This window comes from Barbus barbus (assembly GCF_936440315.1).
Source record: "Barbus barbus genome assembly, chromosome: 29".
Lineage (NCBI taxonomy): Eukaryota > Metazoa > Chordata > Actinopteri > Cypriniformes > Cyprinidae > Barbus > Barbus barbus.
Window position 1 is genome coordinate 10648870 of NC_136757.1, and position 16011 is coordinate 10664880.

At 39.5% G+C, this 16011-nt stretch overlaps 1 protein-coding gene across 2 annotated transcripts; it reads left to right on the forward strand.

Annotated features, from left to right (window-relative positions):
• Positions 1-1767: 1767 nt before the first annotated feature.
• Positions 1768-16004, forward strand: LOC306849511 (lysine-specific demethylase 2B-like). Of its 2 annotated transcripts, none has more exons than XM_079384601.1 (10): positions 1768-2038; positions 6752-7018; positions 8573-8716; positions 8992-9078; positions 9568-9876; positions 9962-10965; positions 13286-13449; positions 13549-13710; positions 13838-14056; positions 14654-16004. In XM_079384601.1, the coding sequence occupies exons 1-10, from the start codon at positions 1982-1984 to the stop codon at positions 14842-14844; spliced, it is 2604 nt and encodes an 867-aa protein (XP_079240727.1). In that variant the 5' UTR covers positions 1768-1981; the 3' UTR covers positions 14845-16004. The 2 variants fall into 2 exon arrangements, with proteins under 2 accessions (XP_079240727.1, XP_079240726.1); XM_079384600.1 differs by having other exon boundaries at positions 1775-2038; positions 9559-9876.
• The last annotated feature ends 7 nt before the right edge of the window (positions 16005-16011 follow it).

The window sequence follows — 16011 nt, forward strand, 5'->3', positions numbered from 1 at the left end:
ACTTACCTATAAAGTAGTTGCGTTGAAAAAATGACATTTTTTTCCACCAGTTAAGCACAAACCCCGCCCTGCAGAAAATTGCAAAGGTTTGATTGGTCAGGGCAATATAGAGCCTATTTCCGTAATGCTTAAACAAAGACTGAGTTGAGCAATTAAATCAGTTGTTTGGGGAATAAAATATGCAAAAATAAATTATGTGGCTTCAAAGAAATTCTAAAATAAAATTAATAAAAGAGCAAAAATGTAGCACAAAAATACTTAGTTTTGGCCATTACATATTGTAATTAAAATTACAAAATTCAAAGCTGGCATGAAATTAGAATTAACCCTATTTATTTTCAAATTATTTATCTATTCTAGATGAAAACAAAATGTTGTTGTGTAATTGGACGTTTGGCCAGGGTTTTTTTATAGCTAACTAAAACTAAAAACTAAAACTTTAAATAAAATAAATGTTGCCTGAAAACAAATAAAATCTAATTATAAAATATGAATTAAAATATTTTCAGCTAGTTGCAAAGTCAGCGTTTCTCATTTTTGTTTAGCCTGACTTGAGGTACTTCAATAACAAAAATTAAAACTAAAATAAAAAGTAATACAAAATATATAGACAGAGTAAAAATAATGAAAATAACAAATACACAAAAATTACTGAAACAACTAAAATTAAAATTAAATAAATTAAAAAACAAGTTCAAAATATGAATAAAAACTGCAGTGATACTCAAATAGCATTACTTCGTCGTCAAAAAACTTTGTGGGAAAAAAAAAAAGGTTTATATTAACATGATACTAGTATCTGTGTGGCATCTTATTCTTTTTTTAGGGGAAGTCGTGGCCTAATGGTTAGAGAGTCGGACTCGTAATCGAAAGGTTGCGAGTTCGAGCCCCCGGCCGGCAGGAATTGTAGGTGGGGGGAGGGAATGTCCAGAGCTCTCTCCACCCTCAATACCACGACTGAGGTGCCCTTGAGCAAGGCACCGAAACCCCAACTGCTCCCCGGGCGCCGCAGCATGGCTGCCCACTGCTCCGGGTGTGTGTTCACGGTGTGTGTGTGTGTGTGCATTTGTTCACTACTCACTGCTGTGTGTGTGCACTTGGATGGGTTAAACGCAGAGCAGATTGTCACCATACTTGACAATACGTCACGACTTTTTATGGTTCTACAGGCTGTTCTGGAGATTTCAGCCTTTTGATATTAATCTTAACATTGTTAAACCTTAACTGATTTATTTTAGTTCAAACAACTTCCCAAATGAGGATGCCTAAATCTGCCATTAAGCAGAATGGGTTACATTAGTAAAATAAATGCTGATCCGAACAAAGCCCACTTCCTTAAATCTGACTCATGTGAGAGTTCCTAAAAAACATAAAGGCACCTAAATGTGACACATCTGATCATTCAAATGAGCATCCCAGCTTGTTACACTAAACCTACTGTACTGTATGAGCCTTTCATGCACTGATGCTTGCAGAAAACAACACAGCAACACATTAGACTAAAACAGTCAAACCCAGATCAACTGCTAACTTCCTGTATTTGTAAGAGGAAGGCAACATCAGACCCTCTGAATCACCTGCAGAGCGAGACCTTGCTCTCGCATGGTAATGTCAGTAGTTCTTTGTGTGCAGCAGTGCCCCCCTCCCCCTCCATCTCCCACCCAGACCCACAGTACAATGTGTGCTCTTTGTAGGCAAGCCTGTAAATGGACGCCAGGTGGTCTGTGATTGGCTGAGCCGAGGCCCCTTCTCCCCCGTCTTCTTTTTGTGGTGCATATGCATGAGATAGCAGGCTGGTGTGTGCCTGTGCAGCCAGACAGGAAAAGAGAGGGAGAGAAACAGCAGCGAGACATTGGGGAAGGTTAGAGGAAGAGGTATAGAGAAAGGAAATCGTGTGAGGAGACGGCAGGCGACTGCGATTAGGGGGGTTGTAATCATGTCTATGTTCTGTTTGTCTGGCTGGCTATAAGATCAGGTAGCCATGGCCATGTCACTGAGTGCCGACGATGAGGATTACGACTCGGACACAGCCGAACAGGTCAGCACACACTCTTTCTCTCTCTACATACACACACACACACACACACACACACACCACACAATCAATTAGCCTCCTTCTCAGGTTCCCTTTCTCGTAGCACCATGGCTCTCAAACAAGGCATGTGTTTTCTCCACCTCCTTCTGCTTTCTTCTTCCTCGCCATCTTTCTTTCTGAAACAATTTCTGGGTTTTGTTTTTTTGCAATAGTATAAGAAAGAGAGATTACATGCGACAGGAAGGGTAAAAAACTCATACAACAGAGAAGAGTGGCTCTGTCTTATTGTTTGTCTCTATTGAGCTTCAGCTATCAGTTGTGATTGGTTTGGGTCATGTGTGCCTCTTTCAGAAAGGCTTGTTTAAGGAAAAAAGCATGTTGCTTTACCTTTTGTGTTTGGATGTGGTTTATACTGGTTTGCCTCCTTTGTTTTGTTGGGAGAACTCAAATGTAGTAGTTCAACTTTTTTGGGTGTGATGTATTCTGACTTTCACACATGTGTGGGGTTGTTAGGGAGTAAATAAATACTGTATTAAAGGAAGACTAAAGTTCCTCAAAGCATGACTGGACATGTGTTGTCCTTAAATTCCCTTCCCAAGATGCACTGCTGTTTTCTAGGAAATAGGTTTGTTGTTTTTAGGTGAGGACAAAATCTAGACTACACTGTAAAAATTATTTTTCAAAGTTGTGAATAAAATATCATTGCAGTATGTTTTTTTTCAATACATTACTTTTTCAGTTTTTTTTTAAATTCAAGTTTAATTTAATGTGTTACTTGACACTTCTGTGTAAATGATGAACACCAACTTTTTGTTTTTTTGGCAACTAAAAACAACTAATAACAGTTGTACGTTAGGTGTAGGATATCATATTCTAAGGGAGCAAAACATTCAGAGTTTTGCAACAGACACCTGTGCATTTGCTAACAAATTCTTGAATTTACTAAGACATATTAGCTGCGGCGCAGTACATGTTGGTGTGAGGCTGCATGTGGATGTCACTGAACCAAGTAAGCCACATGTGCTCACGAACAACACAAATAATGCAAGCATTTCAAATCTCTTAATCCCTGTCGTGAAATATAACAGGGTCCCGTATCTTTAAATGTTGAAGACTGGGGGGAGGGGTGAAGAAAAGTGTGGGGGGAACAAAAGGAGGGTCTGGCTGCTCTCGGGCCCCTTGTTTGTGTTCATCTTGGATAGTTTATAAGTCAAAAGGTATATTTGGTAAGACTCTTTAGACATATATTTGGTCTAGAGGTAACATTAGAAGAATTTCGACAAAATTTTGCATGACTTGAACTTGAACCCGTTGCAAAATCCACATAGGGAAAATATTCCCCTCACATGAAATTCCTGATTGAATTCAAATGAATTCCTATTGAAATTTATGAATTTCAGCAAAATTTAGCTGGCAAAGAAAAGGTCAAATGTCAGTTGTGAATAGTGTAGCAATATATGAAGCACTGTTCATCCGTGTGTGGAAATTTTTAATCTTCCTGATCGCAAATATGACCAAACCACAAAGCTTTGTGCAATTTGTGTGAATGAGTCAAATTTGTTAGTGCTTTTATCGCCAGATCTTTGTTTCACAGAGCACTTAAAGTTCAACATGTTGTCATTGACTTGTTCATCACTATTGTGCAGAGGCGGTTGCTTTAATTCTTCTAGATCACTATTGCGATGAAGCCTTATGACGCATTCAGTCTTTTGACTTGTGTCATGGTGTGGACACAATAAAGTGCCAGAAATAAGACATAAACTCTTACCTATGACCACAAGCAAACATATTCACACAGACTGCAATTATGCTTTTGTTGGAGTGTACACGAGTTGACGTGGATGATCCTGTCTACAACATAAACGAGTGTTTTAGGAGAATGGCTCATTTGTAAGTGATGCATTCAAGTCATGTCAGAATTATCTTATGTGTTGACCATGCATGAATTGGCTTTCAAGTTTGGGGGTGTGTCAGTAAATAACTATGTAGTATTATTGAGCATGATAGAATAGTGTAGACCCAAGTTGTATTATAAGATGGTAAGATCGTTGAAGAATAACAACAAAGCCAGGCAAACTTAATTTCCCATCATTCTCTGTGGAAGCACAAGAATGATACAATACACATGTAAAGCATCATTTACACACCTAAAGTGCATCTTTTCTCTTCATTTTGCTGCATTTGCACTAAAATGATTCCTCTTTGTCAGGAAGTGGACAGTCGAGAAAGGAACATGAAAATGCCCAGAATGTCAATTTTATTGAGACTAAAATAACTTGAATGGACATCACAGCACAATTACTCACAAGCAGGGCTTGAGTGCAACCGCAAAAGATGATGCATGTGGATTTTTTTTCAGAAAAGAGAATAATTATGTGTGACTTAGTGGAAAATGCGTGTCTCTAGGTATAATTGCATGATGATAGGAATGAGGATCCTGGCTGATGTTTCTAGGTGTAGTTTGTAGAGCACTGGGATGTAATGATTTCTTCATGACCCTATAGCAGATCATTGATTGGTACAACATTACAGGCAACCTGCAGAAGACATTAAAGGGAAAGAGCCGCCTCAGAAAGTACAGTCTGTGCTGTTTGTTTATTTATTTATTTTACTGGACTCACATATCTGTAGATAGATCTCATATCCTTCATATGCACTGATGGTGCAGTGTATAATGGAAGAGTAACTGGAGAACTTCTGGTGTTGTGCTGGGTTCAAAAGGTCTGATCAAGGATCAGCTTCATCAGTCCAAACAGTCATTTGTTTGAGCTGGAGATTACATCTTAGGTCCTCACACATGTGTAGACCTTGGACAGCTGATGAATACTGTCGGCATTCTTTTTGAAACAACTATCTCTCATATTGGGTTCCACACTCGGACAGTGGGAATAGAGGTCACAGCTGTGATGCATCACTCCTAAGCACAAAAACACTGTTGTGCTCTATAGTAAGCATTCTTACAGTCAGCAGCCTGCACCGCTCTGCAGCTCCCTGAATCTGTTATGATAAAACATAGCGCTGGGGAATGGTTGTGTTCCAGTTGTTCTGTTGTAAGGAAATGATGTCCTACAGGATTTTGCAAGGGCAGGAATGGCTCTACAACAGCATTTGATCTCAATGTCTGAAACATCCCATCAAGATGAATATAATACCATTGATCTTGAGTATATTTCAGTATTACAGTGCTACTATTTAGTCCCTGAGAGGAACTGTCTGCAATGGGAAACGAAATCATTAAAAAGAATCTGACGTTAAACCCATTTGTCAACCACTTCTCCCTTCTGAGCCAATTAAATGTTGAATAGAAGTATTCCTTCACTCCACCAGTCAGCAAGAACTGCTGTGTTGCCATGGTTACATTGCAGAAGGACAGACTTCCAGTACTGCACTGCAGTTTTGTGCATGCGTTGTAATATATTCATTATCTGAGCTGGAAGGCAAGATAGGATTCTTCTGGAGGGGGTGATGATTATAAGGATTGCTTTGATGCTAATATAAGACATTAGTAATGATAAGCAAGGTTACATCTTAGCTTTACAGTACGGTGTGAAAGAAAAATGCAAGTTGATGTAATAAAGAACTAATTGTTCACATACACATGCATCTGTTGCACCTGGTACCAGGGAAAACCACGTGTTTTTTTATTTTCGTATTTTTATATTTTTTCCTTCACAAGACCAGTAAAAAACAGTGCCATATTGCTAATTATGTCAATTGCATATTTACAAGACCAAGAAAATGTAAACGTTAACTTATGTTATATAGGGATAACTGGAATTATTATTATTTTTATTTGACATTTTATTTGATATTTTTATTATATAGTAGATATTGCACCAGAGTTTATGTAGTGATGTTAGATTTGAGCCCTGAACTTTACTTGCCTGTGTTTTGAACATTATTACATTTCCAAAGTATTGCTGTATATGATCCCATGTGTAACCAGAACAAATTAGCTGGAATCCGTTATTTCTGCTGCTTATTACTACATTAGAGACCAATCACAATGATCCCAATAACAGAGCGGCATAATGAGGTCCTAAATAGGTTATATTCCAACAGCTGAGCAAGCAAGAGAGGTGCATAGTCAAGTTAGAAGTGATGATAAACAATAGCAATCAAATGTTGTAAATTGCAAGGGTGAACGAATAAAGTATATGAGTTTAGATTATTTTGAAGCATAGTGCATAAATCAAGCAGGAGAGTCATACAGGGATTGTGGGTGGGTAAACAGACAATAAGAGGCACTGGTAAGAGCTTTGAACCATGGAGAGCTGCATAATATACAGAATAAAATCATTAGAGAAGAGCACCTATGATACTCGACACTTAATTTTTTAACAGTGTGCTAATCACGTGAACCAGGTGCCTGTGCCATTTCTTTCGTCAAACAAATGGTGAAAAAGACCATGTGGGCTAAAAGTACGCATTTTACATGCTAGTTGTAATGGAAATATTAAACTAACAGCAAGTCTATCTTATTAACGTCCACAAATACAGCTAAATTACTTTTACAATCAAATATCATACAGTAAAAGTAAAGTGTAACAGAAACCGCTGATACAGAAACCGCTGATAACAAAAATCTGAACTAATATACTGACAAAAACAATAGCTTTTCACTTCTATTCCCAGATGCCTAGTGTGGATGTTTTATAGGCAACAGTTTGTTGTATATGGCTGTAATTTATTATTATATTATTTTTTCCCCATTAGCCTCGGCTACCCAACAGACCCAAGCCCAAAATGGCTGCATCAACAGCAACAACTCCGGCAGCGACCACTTCTTCATCCACTGCAGCAGCGGTCAAGTTGCCATCCAATCGAACCTCCTCCGGAGCTCGCCGTAGACGCACACGATGTCGAAAATGTGAGGCATGTGTGCGGACAGAATGCGGAGAGTGTCACTTCTGTAAGGACATGAAGAAGTTTGGAGGACCTGGTCGAATGAAACAGTCTTGCATTATGAGACAATGTATAGCGGTAAGAAACTCAATTCCAGCAGACACTGAGATGATTCATGAACCAAATGTCACACCGTTAATACATAAAATCACAGATATGTTTACATGACAGACATCCATTTGTTAATCCATGTAGTTAATGGAAATGTATCAATACAGACATTTAATTATTTAGTTATTCAGAATATATACCTCATTTTGTCTTGTAACTTATTTCAAAAAGGGAAACTTTCATATATTTTAGATTCATTGCATGTAAAGTAAAACATTTCAAAAGTTTTTTTTGTTTTAATTTTGATGATTAGAGCTTACAGCTCATGAAAGTCAAAAATCTGTATCTCAAAATATTAGAATATTTACATTTGAGTTTCAATTAAAGACCATCACTACAGTATAAATTCCGGGTATCTCTTGTTCTTTGAAACCACAATAATGGGGAAGACTGCTGACTTGGCAATGATCCAGAAGACAAACATTGACGCCCTCCACAAAGAGGGTAAGTCACAGAAGGTCATTACTGAAAGGTGTGGCTGTTCAAGGAGTGCTGTATCAAAGCATATTAAATGCAAAGTTGACTGGAAGGAAGAATTTGGGTAGGAAAAGGTGCACAAGCAACAGGGATGACCGCAAGCTTGAGAATACTGTCAAGCAAAGCTGATTCAAACACTTGGGAGAGCTTCACAAGGAGTGGACTGAAGCTGGAGTCAGTGCATCAAGAATCACCACGCTCAGACATCTTCAGGAAAAGGGCTACCAAGCCACTTCTGAACCAGAGACAACGTCAGAAGAGTCTTACCTGGGCTGTGGAGAAAAAGAACTGGACTGTTGCTCAGTGGTCCAAAGTCCTCTTTTCAGATAAAAGTACATTTTGCTTTTCATTTGGAAATCAAGGTCCCAGAGTCTGGAGGAAGAGTGGAGAGGCACAGAATCCATGCTGCTTGAAGTCCAGTGTGAAGTTTCCACAGTCAGTGATGATTTGGGCTGCCATGTCATCTGCTGGTGTTGATCCACTGTGTTTTCTGAAGTCCACAATCAACACAGCCATCTACCAGGAAATATTAGAGCACTTCATGCTTCCTTCTGCTGACAAGCTTTTTGGAGATGCTGAAAAAAATATCCTTTTTTTATTGATCTTATATAATATTCTAATTTTCTGAGACACGGAATTTTGGGTTTTCATTATCTGTAAGCCATAATCATCAAAATTTCAAGAAATAAAGGCTTGAAATATTTCACTCTATGTGTAATGAATCTATATAATATATGGGTTTCACTTTCTGAAATGAGTGACAAAAAATATTTACCTTTTTCATGATATTCAAATTTTTTGAGATGTACCTGTAGATGAATGGTCCATTTATTTTAAACAATCGACTTAAAAAGTGTTTTTGCTTTTGTAATCATATTTTACTATCTATATATATATATATATATATATATATATATATATATATATATATATATATATATAATATATATATATATATATATATATGTGTGTGTATTTTGTAACCACACATTTCCCAAATTGTTGATATTCTGGATATTAAATTGTTGCCATGTGGTTCCACAGCCCGTGTTACCACATACAGCAGTATGTGTAGTGTGCGGTGAAGCTGGTAAAGAAGACACACTTGATGATGAAGATGAAAAATTTAACGCCATGCTCATGGAGTGCTCCATCTGCAACGAGATTGTCCACCCAAACTGCCTCAAGGTCAGACTGACTGAACCCTAACCTAACCACCAGCCTAAGAATATAGTTCGAAAGTAAATATAAAGCAGTGTATACTGCACTCTTTTGTTTTGTGTGGACACAGAAGAAGGAAGTGATTGAGCTGAAGTGCATGCTTGTGGGCGGCTCTGACATTTTTTTTAACACCCTTAAGTTCCTCTTTAGTGTGTGGTGGTGTAGTGTATTCACATACCTGGCGAGAGTGTTTTCATAAACAATCTCTTTTCTGCTCTAAGTCCAGTCTCTTGCCTATACAGGTGAAGGATGCAGCTGGGGTAGTAAATGATGAGCTTCCTAACTGCTGGGAATGTCCAAAATGCAATTACGCTGGGAAGACTGGAAAAGTGAGTATTTGGGGAACAGTGAATACAAAAAAAGATTTGGATTTGCATTTGAAAAGAGATACTATTTAAGAAAGTAGTGGAGACAATAAAGATGAAATGTGGTTTACAGTAAAGTGGTGATATGTTTTTTGTAATTTTACAAATTAATTTTACTTTTTGAACTTTTGTTATTTCACATATTTAGTTCCTGTTTAGTTTTTGACAAAAAGCATTAAAGGGCCTGTGTTTCTCATTTAGTATGACAAGCCCATAAGGAAACTGTCAAACCAGATCTTGATGCAAATATAATGCAAATAGACATGTTATGATCATTTTAATTCGGTTCAGTTACTGACAGGCTGTCAAGCTGTTTCCCTTAATGCAAACGCTAAAATACGTTTAAAGTTAAAGGAAGTATATCATACCAATACATGCTTTGCGAACAATGTATAACATTCATAAGGTATAAAGTTGTCTTTTGTATTTTCTTGCCACTCTTTGGCCTGCAAGCAAAAAAGGGGCCCAGGCTTTAAATACGCATCCAACCTGCCAGGCTCCCTGCTGAGGGAGCAGAAAGCAGGACGTGATGGAAGGGAGGAAGGAGACCAGACATCCATAGGTGCTTCATCCATTAAGAGGAAGAGTGAGAGGGAGGAAACTCCCAGACTGAAGACTGAAGATCTACCATCCCGTCTTCCCCCACTCTTGAGCCCTAGTGGCCTGCCAAGACCACGATCTGAAGTGCCCAACTTCTTGAGGAAGAAGAGGAAGTTATTTGACGATGATGAAGAGGAAGAGGAGGCTAGTTCTAAAAAGAAGGTAACGTTTACACTGACATGCATTATTTGCATGAACAGATCTGCTGTAGCTTTTTCATTCAGTAACTTTATTGACATATTTTTAGCCGAAGAAACCCTGGAGATCTGAAGAGCCTTTGATTCCCAAACTCTCTCACATGAAAACGGAAGAGGAGGAAGACATCTCTGATGAGGAGGAAGAGGCGCAGGAGAGGCGAGAACCGCCTCGTCGTTCATTTAAGAAAGACTACAGCACAGTAAGAAAAGAGGAAGAACATGAGGAAGAGAGGAGGGAGGAGAGAGCTCCACCTTTCAGATCTCTAAAGGAGTTTAACACCCTCCGGAAAGAGGAAGACCAAGAGGAAGAAAAGGAGGAAGATGATGAGGAAGAGGAGGAGGACAATAATGGCAAACGAGGCAGGGACAGCAGCCCTGCACTGAAGAACATTTCCTTATCGCTTGAGAGTGATGCTTCACGATGCAGCTCCCCAAGAGCAGGGCCAAGCAGCGAAGGTAGTGAGACTCAAGAGAAGGCACCACGTGCTCGGGTGAAGCGACACCGGCGCAAGCCCCCTAACCGACAGCTCAGCGCAGAACTCAGCAAGCAGCTCAACATGGAGATCCGTCGCACAGAGCATTCACTGGCCAACGAGAACCAGCAGCCACTCAAGAGTGAACCAGAGGACAGCGAGAATGAGGAACCAAAGAGAGGCTTACGAAACGGGACTGCAGGGAATGGAGGAGGAGGTGGAGGAGTAGAAAGAGGAGCCGGTGGAGAGGGAGGAGGGGAGCGGCCGCACTTAAGAGCGAGGGAGATGAACGGGACATCTTGGGAGCTGCGGCACTTTTACCCTCCTCAGATTACCCCGCTTGGCTTGAACCGCAGTTCACCTACAGTCAGACCACTTCCTGCACGTTCTCCTCCCAAGTGTGTTCAGATGGAGCGCCATGTGATCCGGCCACCTCCAATCTGCCCTCCACCTGATAGGCTACCACTAGCTGATGGACGCAATCACATCGCTCCCAGAGAAGCATGGTTGACCATTTTCAGTCACCTGAGCCATCGTGAACTCTGTGTGTGCATGCGAGTGTGCCGAACATGGAATCGCTGGTAAGAAAAACCTTAAAACTAGTTTGTCTGTTCACACTTCAAACTTGAGACTTCTTATCTGTGAACCTGTCCCAGATGCCACCCTCAATCCTTGTGGTCCATCTCAAATAGTTTACACCAGGAGTGCAGAACTTTGTTCATGGAGTTTCTGCACAGCCCTGCAGAGTTTAGTTTCAACCCTAATTATACTCACTTGAGGCAGCTAATCAGGTCCTTCAGGGGGCCGTTTCATAAAACTAGTTTACCAAATAAGCCAGGCTTGTTTCCGTAATTCTGATTTATTTTAACTTGATTTGGTTTCCGAAAGCAAAATTACCATAGCTCAAGCTCAGTCACTGTGGCAACTTATGCTGAGAAACTAACCTGGTCAGGAGCAGGCTAACTGTCAGGCTAAGCTGAGCTCCTCTAAAACTGACCAATAGGAACTCATCGATATTACCACTGACTCTCTCACATACAATTAGTTGACTTTATTATTAATCCAAAAACAAAAGTGTACAGAAAATACACCTTAATCAAATAAATAAAAAATAGGCTACAACCAACTGTATTTAATGTATTGTGCACAAAATGTAGGCTAATGACATTTTAACATAGTTGCTACTTGTGCATTCAGTTGATCAGAAGTTTCTAGCCATGCAGCCTTTCTCTCTGAATTTATGACAGCTGTACCTTTTATGGTTATTAGAACATTAAAACATTACAATCTAAAATGGCTCTTTAAAGCATTAAAGCATTAAAAACACTAAATCAAAAGTCAAGTCAAACTCACTGAATTAAAAATCTAAAATAAGTAATAGAAATCAGACTACATTTTAACTGATAAGAGGAACGCACATTTAACTCATTTGAGCTAGTATGGCTGTATTAGCCAGCTTACATTTGATTTACAGTTACTGGTGTCATAAAAATACACATATGTAGGATTAAAATTCTACGTGTCACATTTAATGTCCAACAACAAATATTTTAGCAGAATGTATATTTTATTCTGAATTCTTGCGCTATTATTCTATTCTGCTCCGTCTGTGTAGCGCGCATGTGCTCAGCAGTGCTCGGGTAAGCCTCGCCCACTCCTGACAGAATAAAATTATATATTTGCATGACTTTCTAACATTTACAGATGAAAAATATATCTGTGACGTATCAGTTATGCACTGAGGAAAACATGACGTCTCAAATGCATTAAACGGCACAAATATTCGCTGTTTACCACGGTGGATTGATTTGATCCACGATCGACATTAAGGGCTGCTTAAGAATAAGCGTGCACATCAAATTATCCTGACTCATTGAACCTGGATCGAATTAGTGAGATTGCGTGAACTTAAATTGTCGTTTATGAAACCGCTTTAGTCCCGATTGATTTGTTAGGTTATTTCAAGTCAGGTTTTGGACTTTAATCTCCGCTTTTCTTAGCTTATGTTATGAAACCGCCCCCGGGCCTATTTGAAAACTACTTGGTATTTGTTGGAGCAGAGTTGGAACGAAACTCTGCAGGGCTGCGGCCTTCCAGAAATTGAGTTCTGCACCCCTGGTTTACACTTTGTTCCTGGAGTACCCACAACTCTGCACATTTTGCATGTTTTCTTAATCAAACACACCCGATTCAGGTAATCAGCTCATTTGTATAAAGTCCAAGACCTGAAATGAGCGCGTGAGAAAAAGGAGACAATCAAAATGTGTAGTGTTGGGGGTACTCCAGGAACAGGGTTCAAAACCATTGGAGTAGTAAAGTGTTTCCCAACACTATTCCTGGAGTACCCCAAACACTACACATTTTCAAACTCTTCCTAACCAAACACAGCTGATTCAACTTATCATTTCATTAATAGGAACTCCCGGACCTAAAGTGGATGGGTCAAATAAGGAACACATCCAAAATGTGAACAGGATTGGGAAATACTGGGGTTGTAGACAGGGCTGGGCAACTTTGGGGGTGGAGGGCCACTGTCCTGCATAGTTTAGATATCAGTTTAGATACCTGCATATATATTTAGATAGTTTACAAATCAGATACCCTACCACAGGGTTGTCCAGTTTTTCTATTCAAGGGCCACGTTCCTGCAGAGTTTACCTTCAACCTAATTAAACACACCTCAAACAGCTAATCAAGGTTTTGAGGACAGCTAAAAACTTCCAGGCAGTTATGTTGGAGCAGACTAGAGCTAAACTCTGCAGGTATTTGTCCCTCCGGCAGAAGGATTGGACATTCTTGCCCTACAGTCTTGTGGACTTTACAGACATGCACAAAGGCCAAGAGTGCCATTTTGGGACAGGGCCTATACAGTATGTTCATTAATTTTTTTTGTTGGTTTAGGTGCTGTGACAAAAGATTATGGACGCATATCGATTTGAAGCGTTGTAAGTCCATCACCCCACTGATGCTAAGTGGGATAATTCGCAGACAGCCCATCACTTTGGATCTGAGCTGGACCAACATCTCCAAGAAACAATTAAGCTGGCTTATTAACCGTTTACCAGGTCAGTGTTTATGTGAGCATGTATGTGGATCCACATCATCTTAATTTACAGTATGTACGTGTTTCTAATCACACATCTAACCTGTGTGTTTTGTTGCAGGACTGAGGGTGCTTCTCCTATCAGGCTGTTCATGGGTGGCCGTTTCAGCTCTCTGCACGTCCAGCTGTCCCCTGCTACGTACTCTAGACCTGCAATGGGTGGAGGGGCTCAAAGACCCCCAGATGAGGGATCTACTATCTCCTCCGACTGACAACAGACCAGGTAATATACAGTCCTCTAGACTGATTTGCACACATCCAAGTTCTACCTCACTGAACTCAGAAATGAATTCCTACAAGACAGTTACATATTCAGATGGTGCATTCTTTACTTGGGCTTTCTCTAACAGGTCAGATGGACACACGAAGCAAACTACGGAATGTTATTGACCTGCGTCTGGCTGGTTTGGACATCACAGACAGCTCTCTGCGTCTCATCATTAAAAATATGCCTGTACTCTCTCGTCTGGACTTGAGTTACTGCAACCATATCAATGACCAGTCAGTAAACCTGCTGACTGCTGCAGGGACGACCACTAGAGACTCCTTAACTGATGTCAACCTTTCTGGTAATTGCACTGTTTAATGTCATTTGTAATATTACAACAAATGCTTTTAAACCATTCCGATTCCTTCTGAGTTAATACCCTTTTTCACCAACACAGTCCTGGTACCAAACCATCTTGCCTCATTGTTTCCACCAAAGAAAATTGACTCCTTACTGGCCCATAAACCTTCTGGTCTCAAACCAGAAACATCAGGGGCTTGTGGGAAGGAAAATGTCATCACCACCTAAAATTTCCAAAACAACTCAGTTTGGCAAGACTGACACAAAAAATGTTCTCTTTTAATCAGAGAAGCTGTCAATACAGGAAGCATTCAGGGTGGGCAGGTTACATGACTTGGTTCAGTAGTCAGTGGAGTTGTGGTCTGGTTCAGAGAGAGACCTGCAGATGCACCCAGGCATTTCAGTGAAAAAGGCATATCAGTAATTCTGGATTCGATCTATGAATTAAGTTACTTTCATGTTAGACCACAGGATGTGGTTTAGTTAGGACTACTAAGTAGTTTAACTTTCCTTTTTGAAGGGTTCACGGAGTCTAAAGCTTAACTGTTAATTCCCCCTCACTGATTACTGATCTCTCCTTCCTTGATGTTCTCTTTAGTTTGTAACAGGGTCACTGATCAGTCGCTGAGCTACTTCAAACGCTGCGGAAGCATCTGCCGCATTGACCTGCGATTTTGCAAGCAGGTGAGCCGACAGGCATGTGAGCGCTTCATTGCTGAGATGTCGGTCATCGTTCCCTTCCAACTGCAAGAGGATAAACTGCTCCAAAAACTTCACAGCACCCCCTAGTGTCTGGGAGGGACCGAACGCCAATCTAAAATGATACAATGTATCAGGTGCACTCATGTTTGGATTGAAACTGGATTCGCACATTTGAAAAAAAGCACTGCAACACATATGTGGACAAAGTGTGTGTCAGCTCCTTTCAAACTGGAAAGAAGAGCAGACATACTGCCCTTAAAGGCACATAATTCTGCTCCTATTCGAAATGGTGTATTCTGAAAGCAAATTCTTCTAATGTTTGAAGAGATTATACATGTTATTACCAAGAGATTGTATTTAATAGGTGGTGTGGTAAAAAGCAGTGGATGTATGTATATGTGTATATCTCACACACACCATCTACATACTCACTGGATACTACAAACACTTAATCCGTGAGTAAGCATGATTGTACATTATTCAAAACCCTCCAAACTGTTTTTTTTTTTTTTGTATAAAAGATGTATCAATTCCGATTTCTGTGCTGTATTTGGTTCAGTACTGGGTATATGTATTGTTCTCTATTTTTTCTTTTTAATATAATGGGATTTTCAAATATCTGTTCATTTTGTCATCAGTATTGGAATATTCCAATTTGATCAGCATTTTTCAGTCAAGTACTTGTTTTAATCTCAGAGCAGATATTGAAGTCAAATTTGTTATTTTGAGGTATATTTATAAAAGTGCCATATTCCATCTGTGTTGTTTTACATCGCTGTAACAGGCAAAACTTCAGCTATCAGTATATCTCATAGCTATAACTCTCTAGAGCTTGGTTCTACACGTGTTAGACCAAACAAATTGCTGAATACATACTCCAGCTAGCTCAGTAATCTTGTTTTGTTCAACACAATCAGGTAGTTCTGCATTTTTTTTCCATGAGGTCAAAAAAGACGTTGCTGAACATCCATGCAGTATTTGTCTATGAAAGTCATCATGTTTTTATTACTTCCACAGTGATTATTATTGTAAAATAGTAACTGTAATGATGACAGATGATTTTAATAGTGTGTATTGTGAGTTTGTCTCAGGATGGTGACTATCAGAAAGAGGGAGCGTGCCATCTGATCTAAGCCACCATACTTGTACCACTATAAATTAAGGCATTGTTCGCCATCTAAAACACTCTATTGTACATTCGGCTATTTATATTTGTATGTAATTAAAAAAAAAAAGATTTTACTGTGAGACATT

Excerpts from the sequence above, each read along its gene's own strand:
- LOC306849511 (XM_079384600.1), top strand. The coding sequence starts at position 1,982 with ATGGCCATGTCACTGAGTGCCGACGATGAGGATTACGACTCGGACACA. Across the intron at positions 8,717-8,991 it reads TCCACCCAAACTGCCTCAAG|GTGAAGGATGCAGCTGGGGT; the intron begins GTCAGACTGACT and ends TTGCCTATACAG. Across the intron at positions 14,057-14,653 it reads AACTGATGTCAACCTTTCTG|TTTGTAACAGGGTCACTGAT; the intron begins GTAATTGCACTG and ends TGTTCTCTTTAG.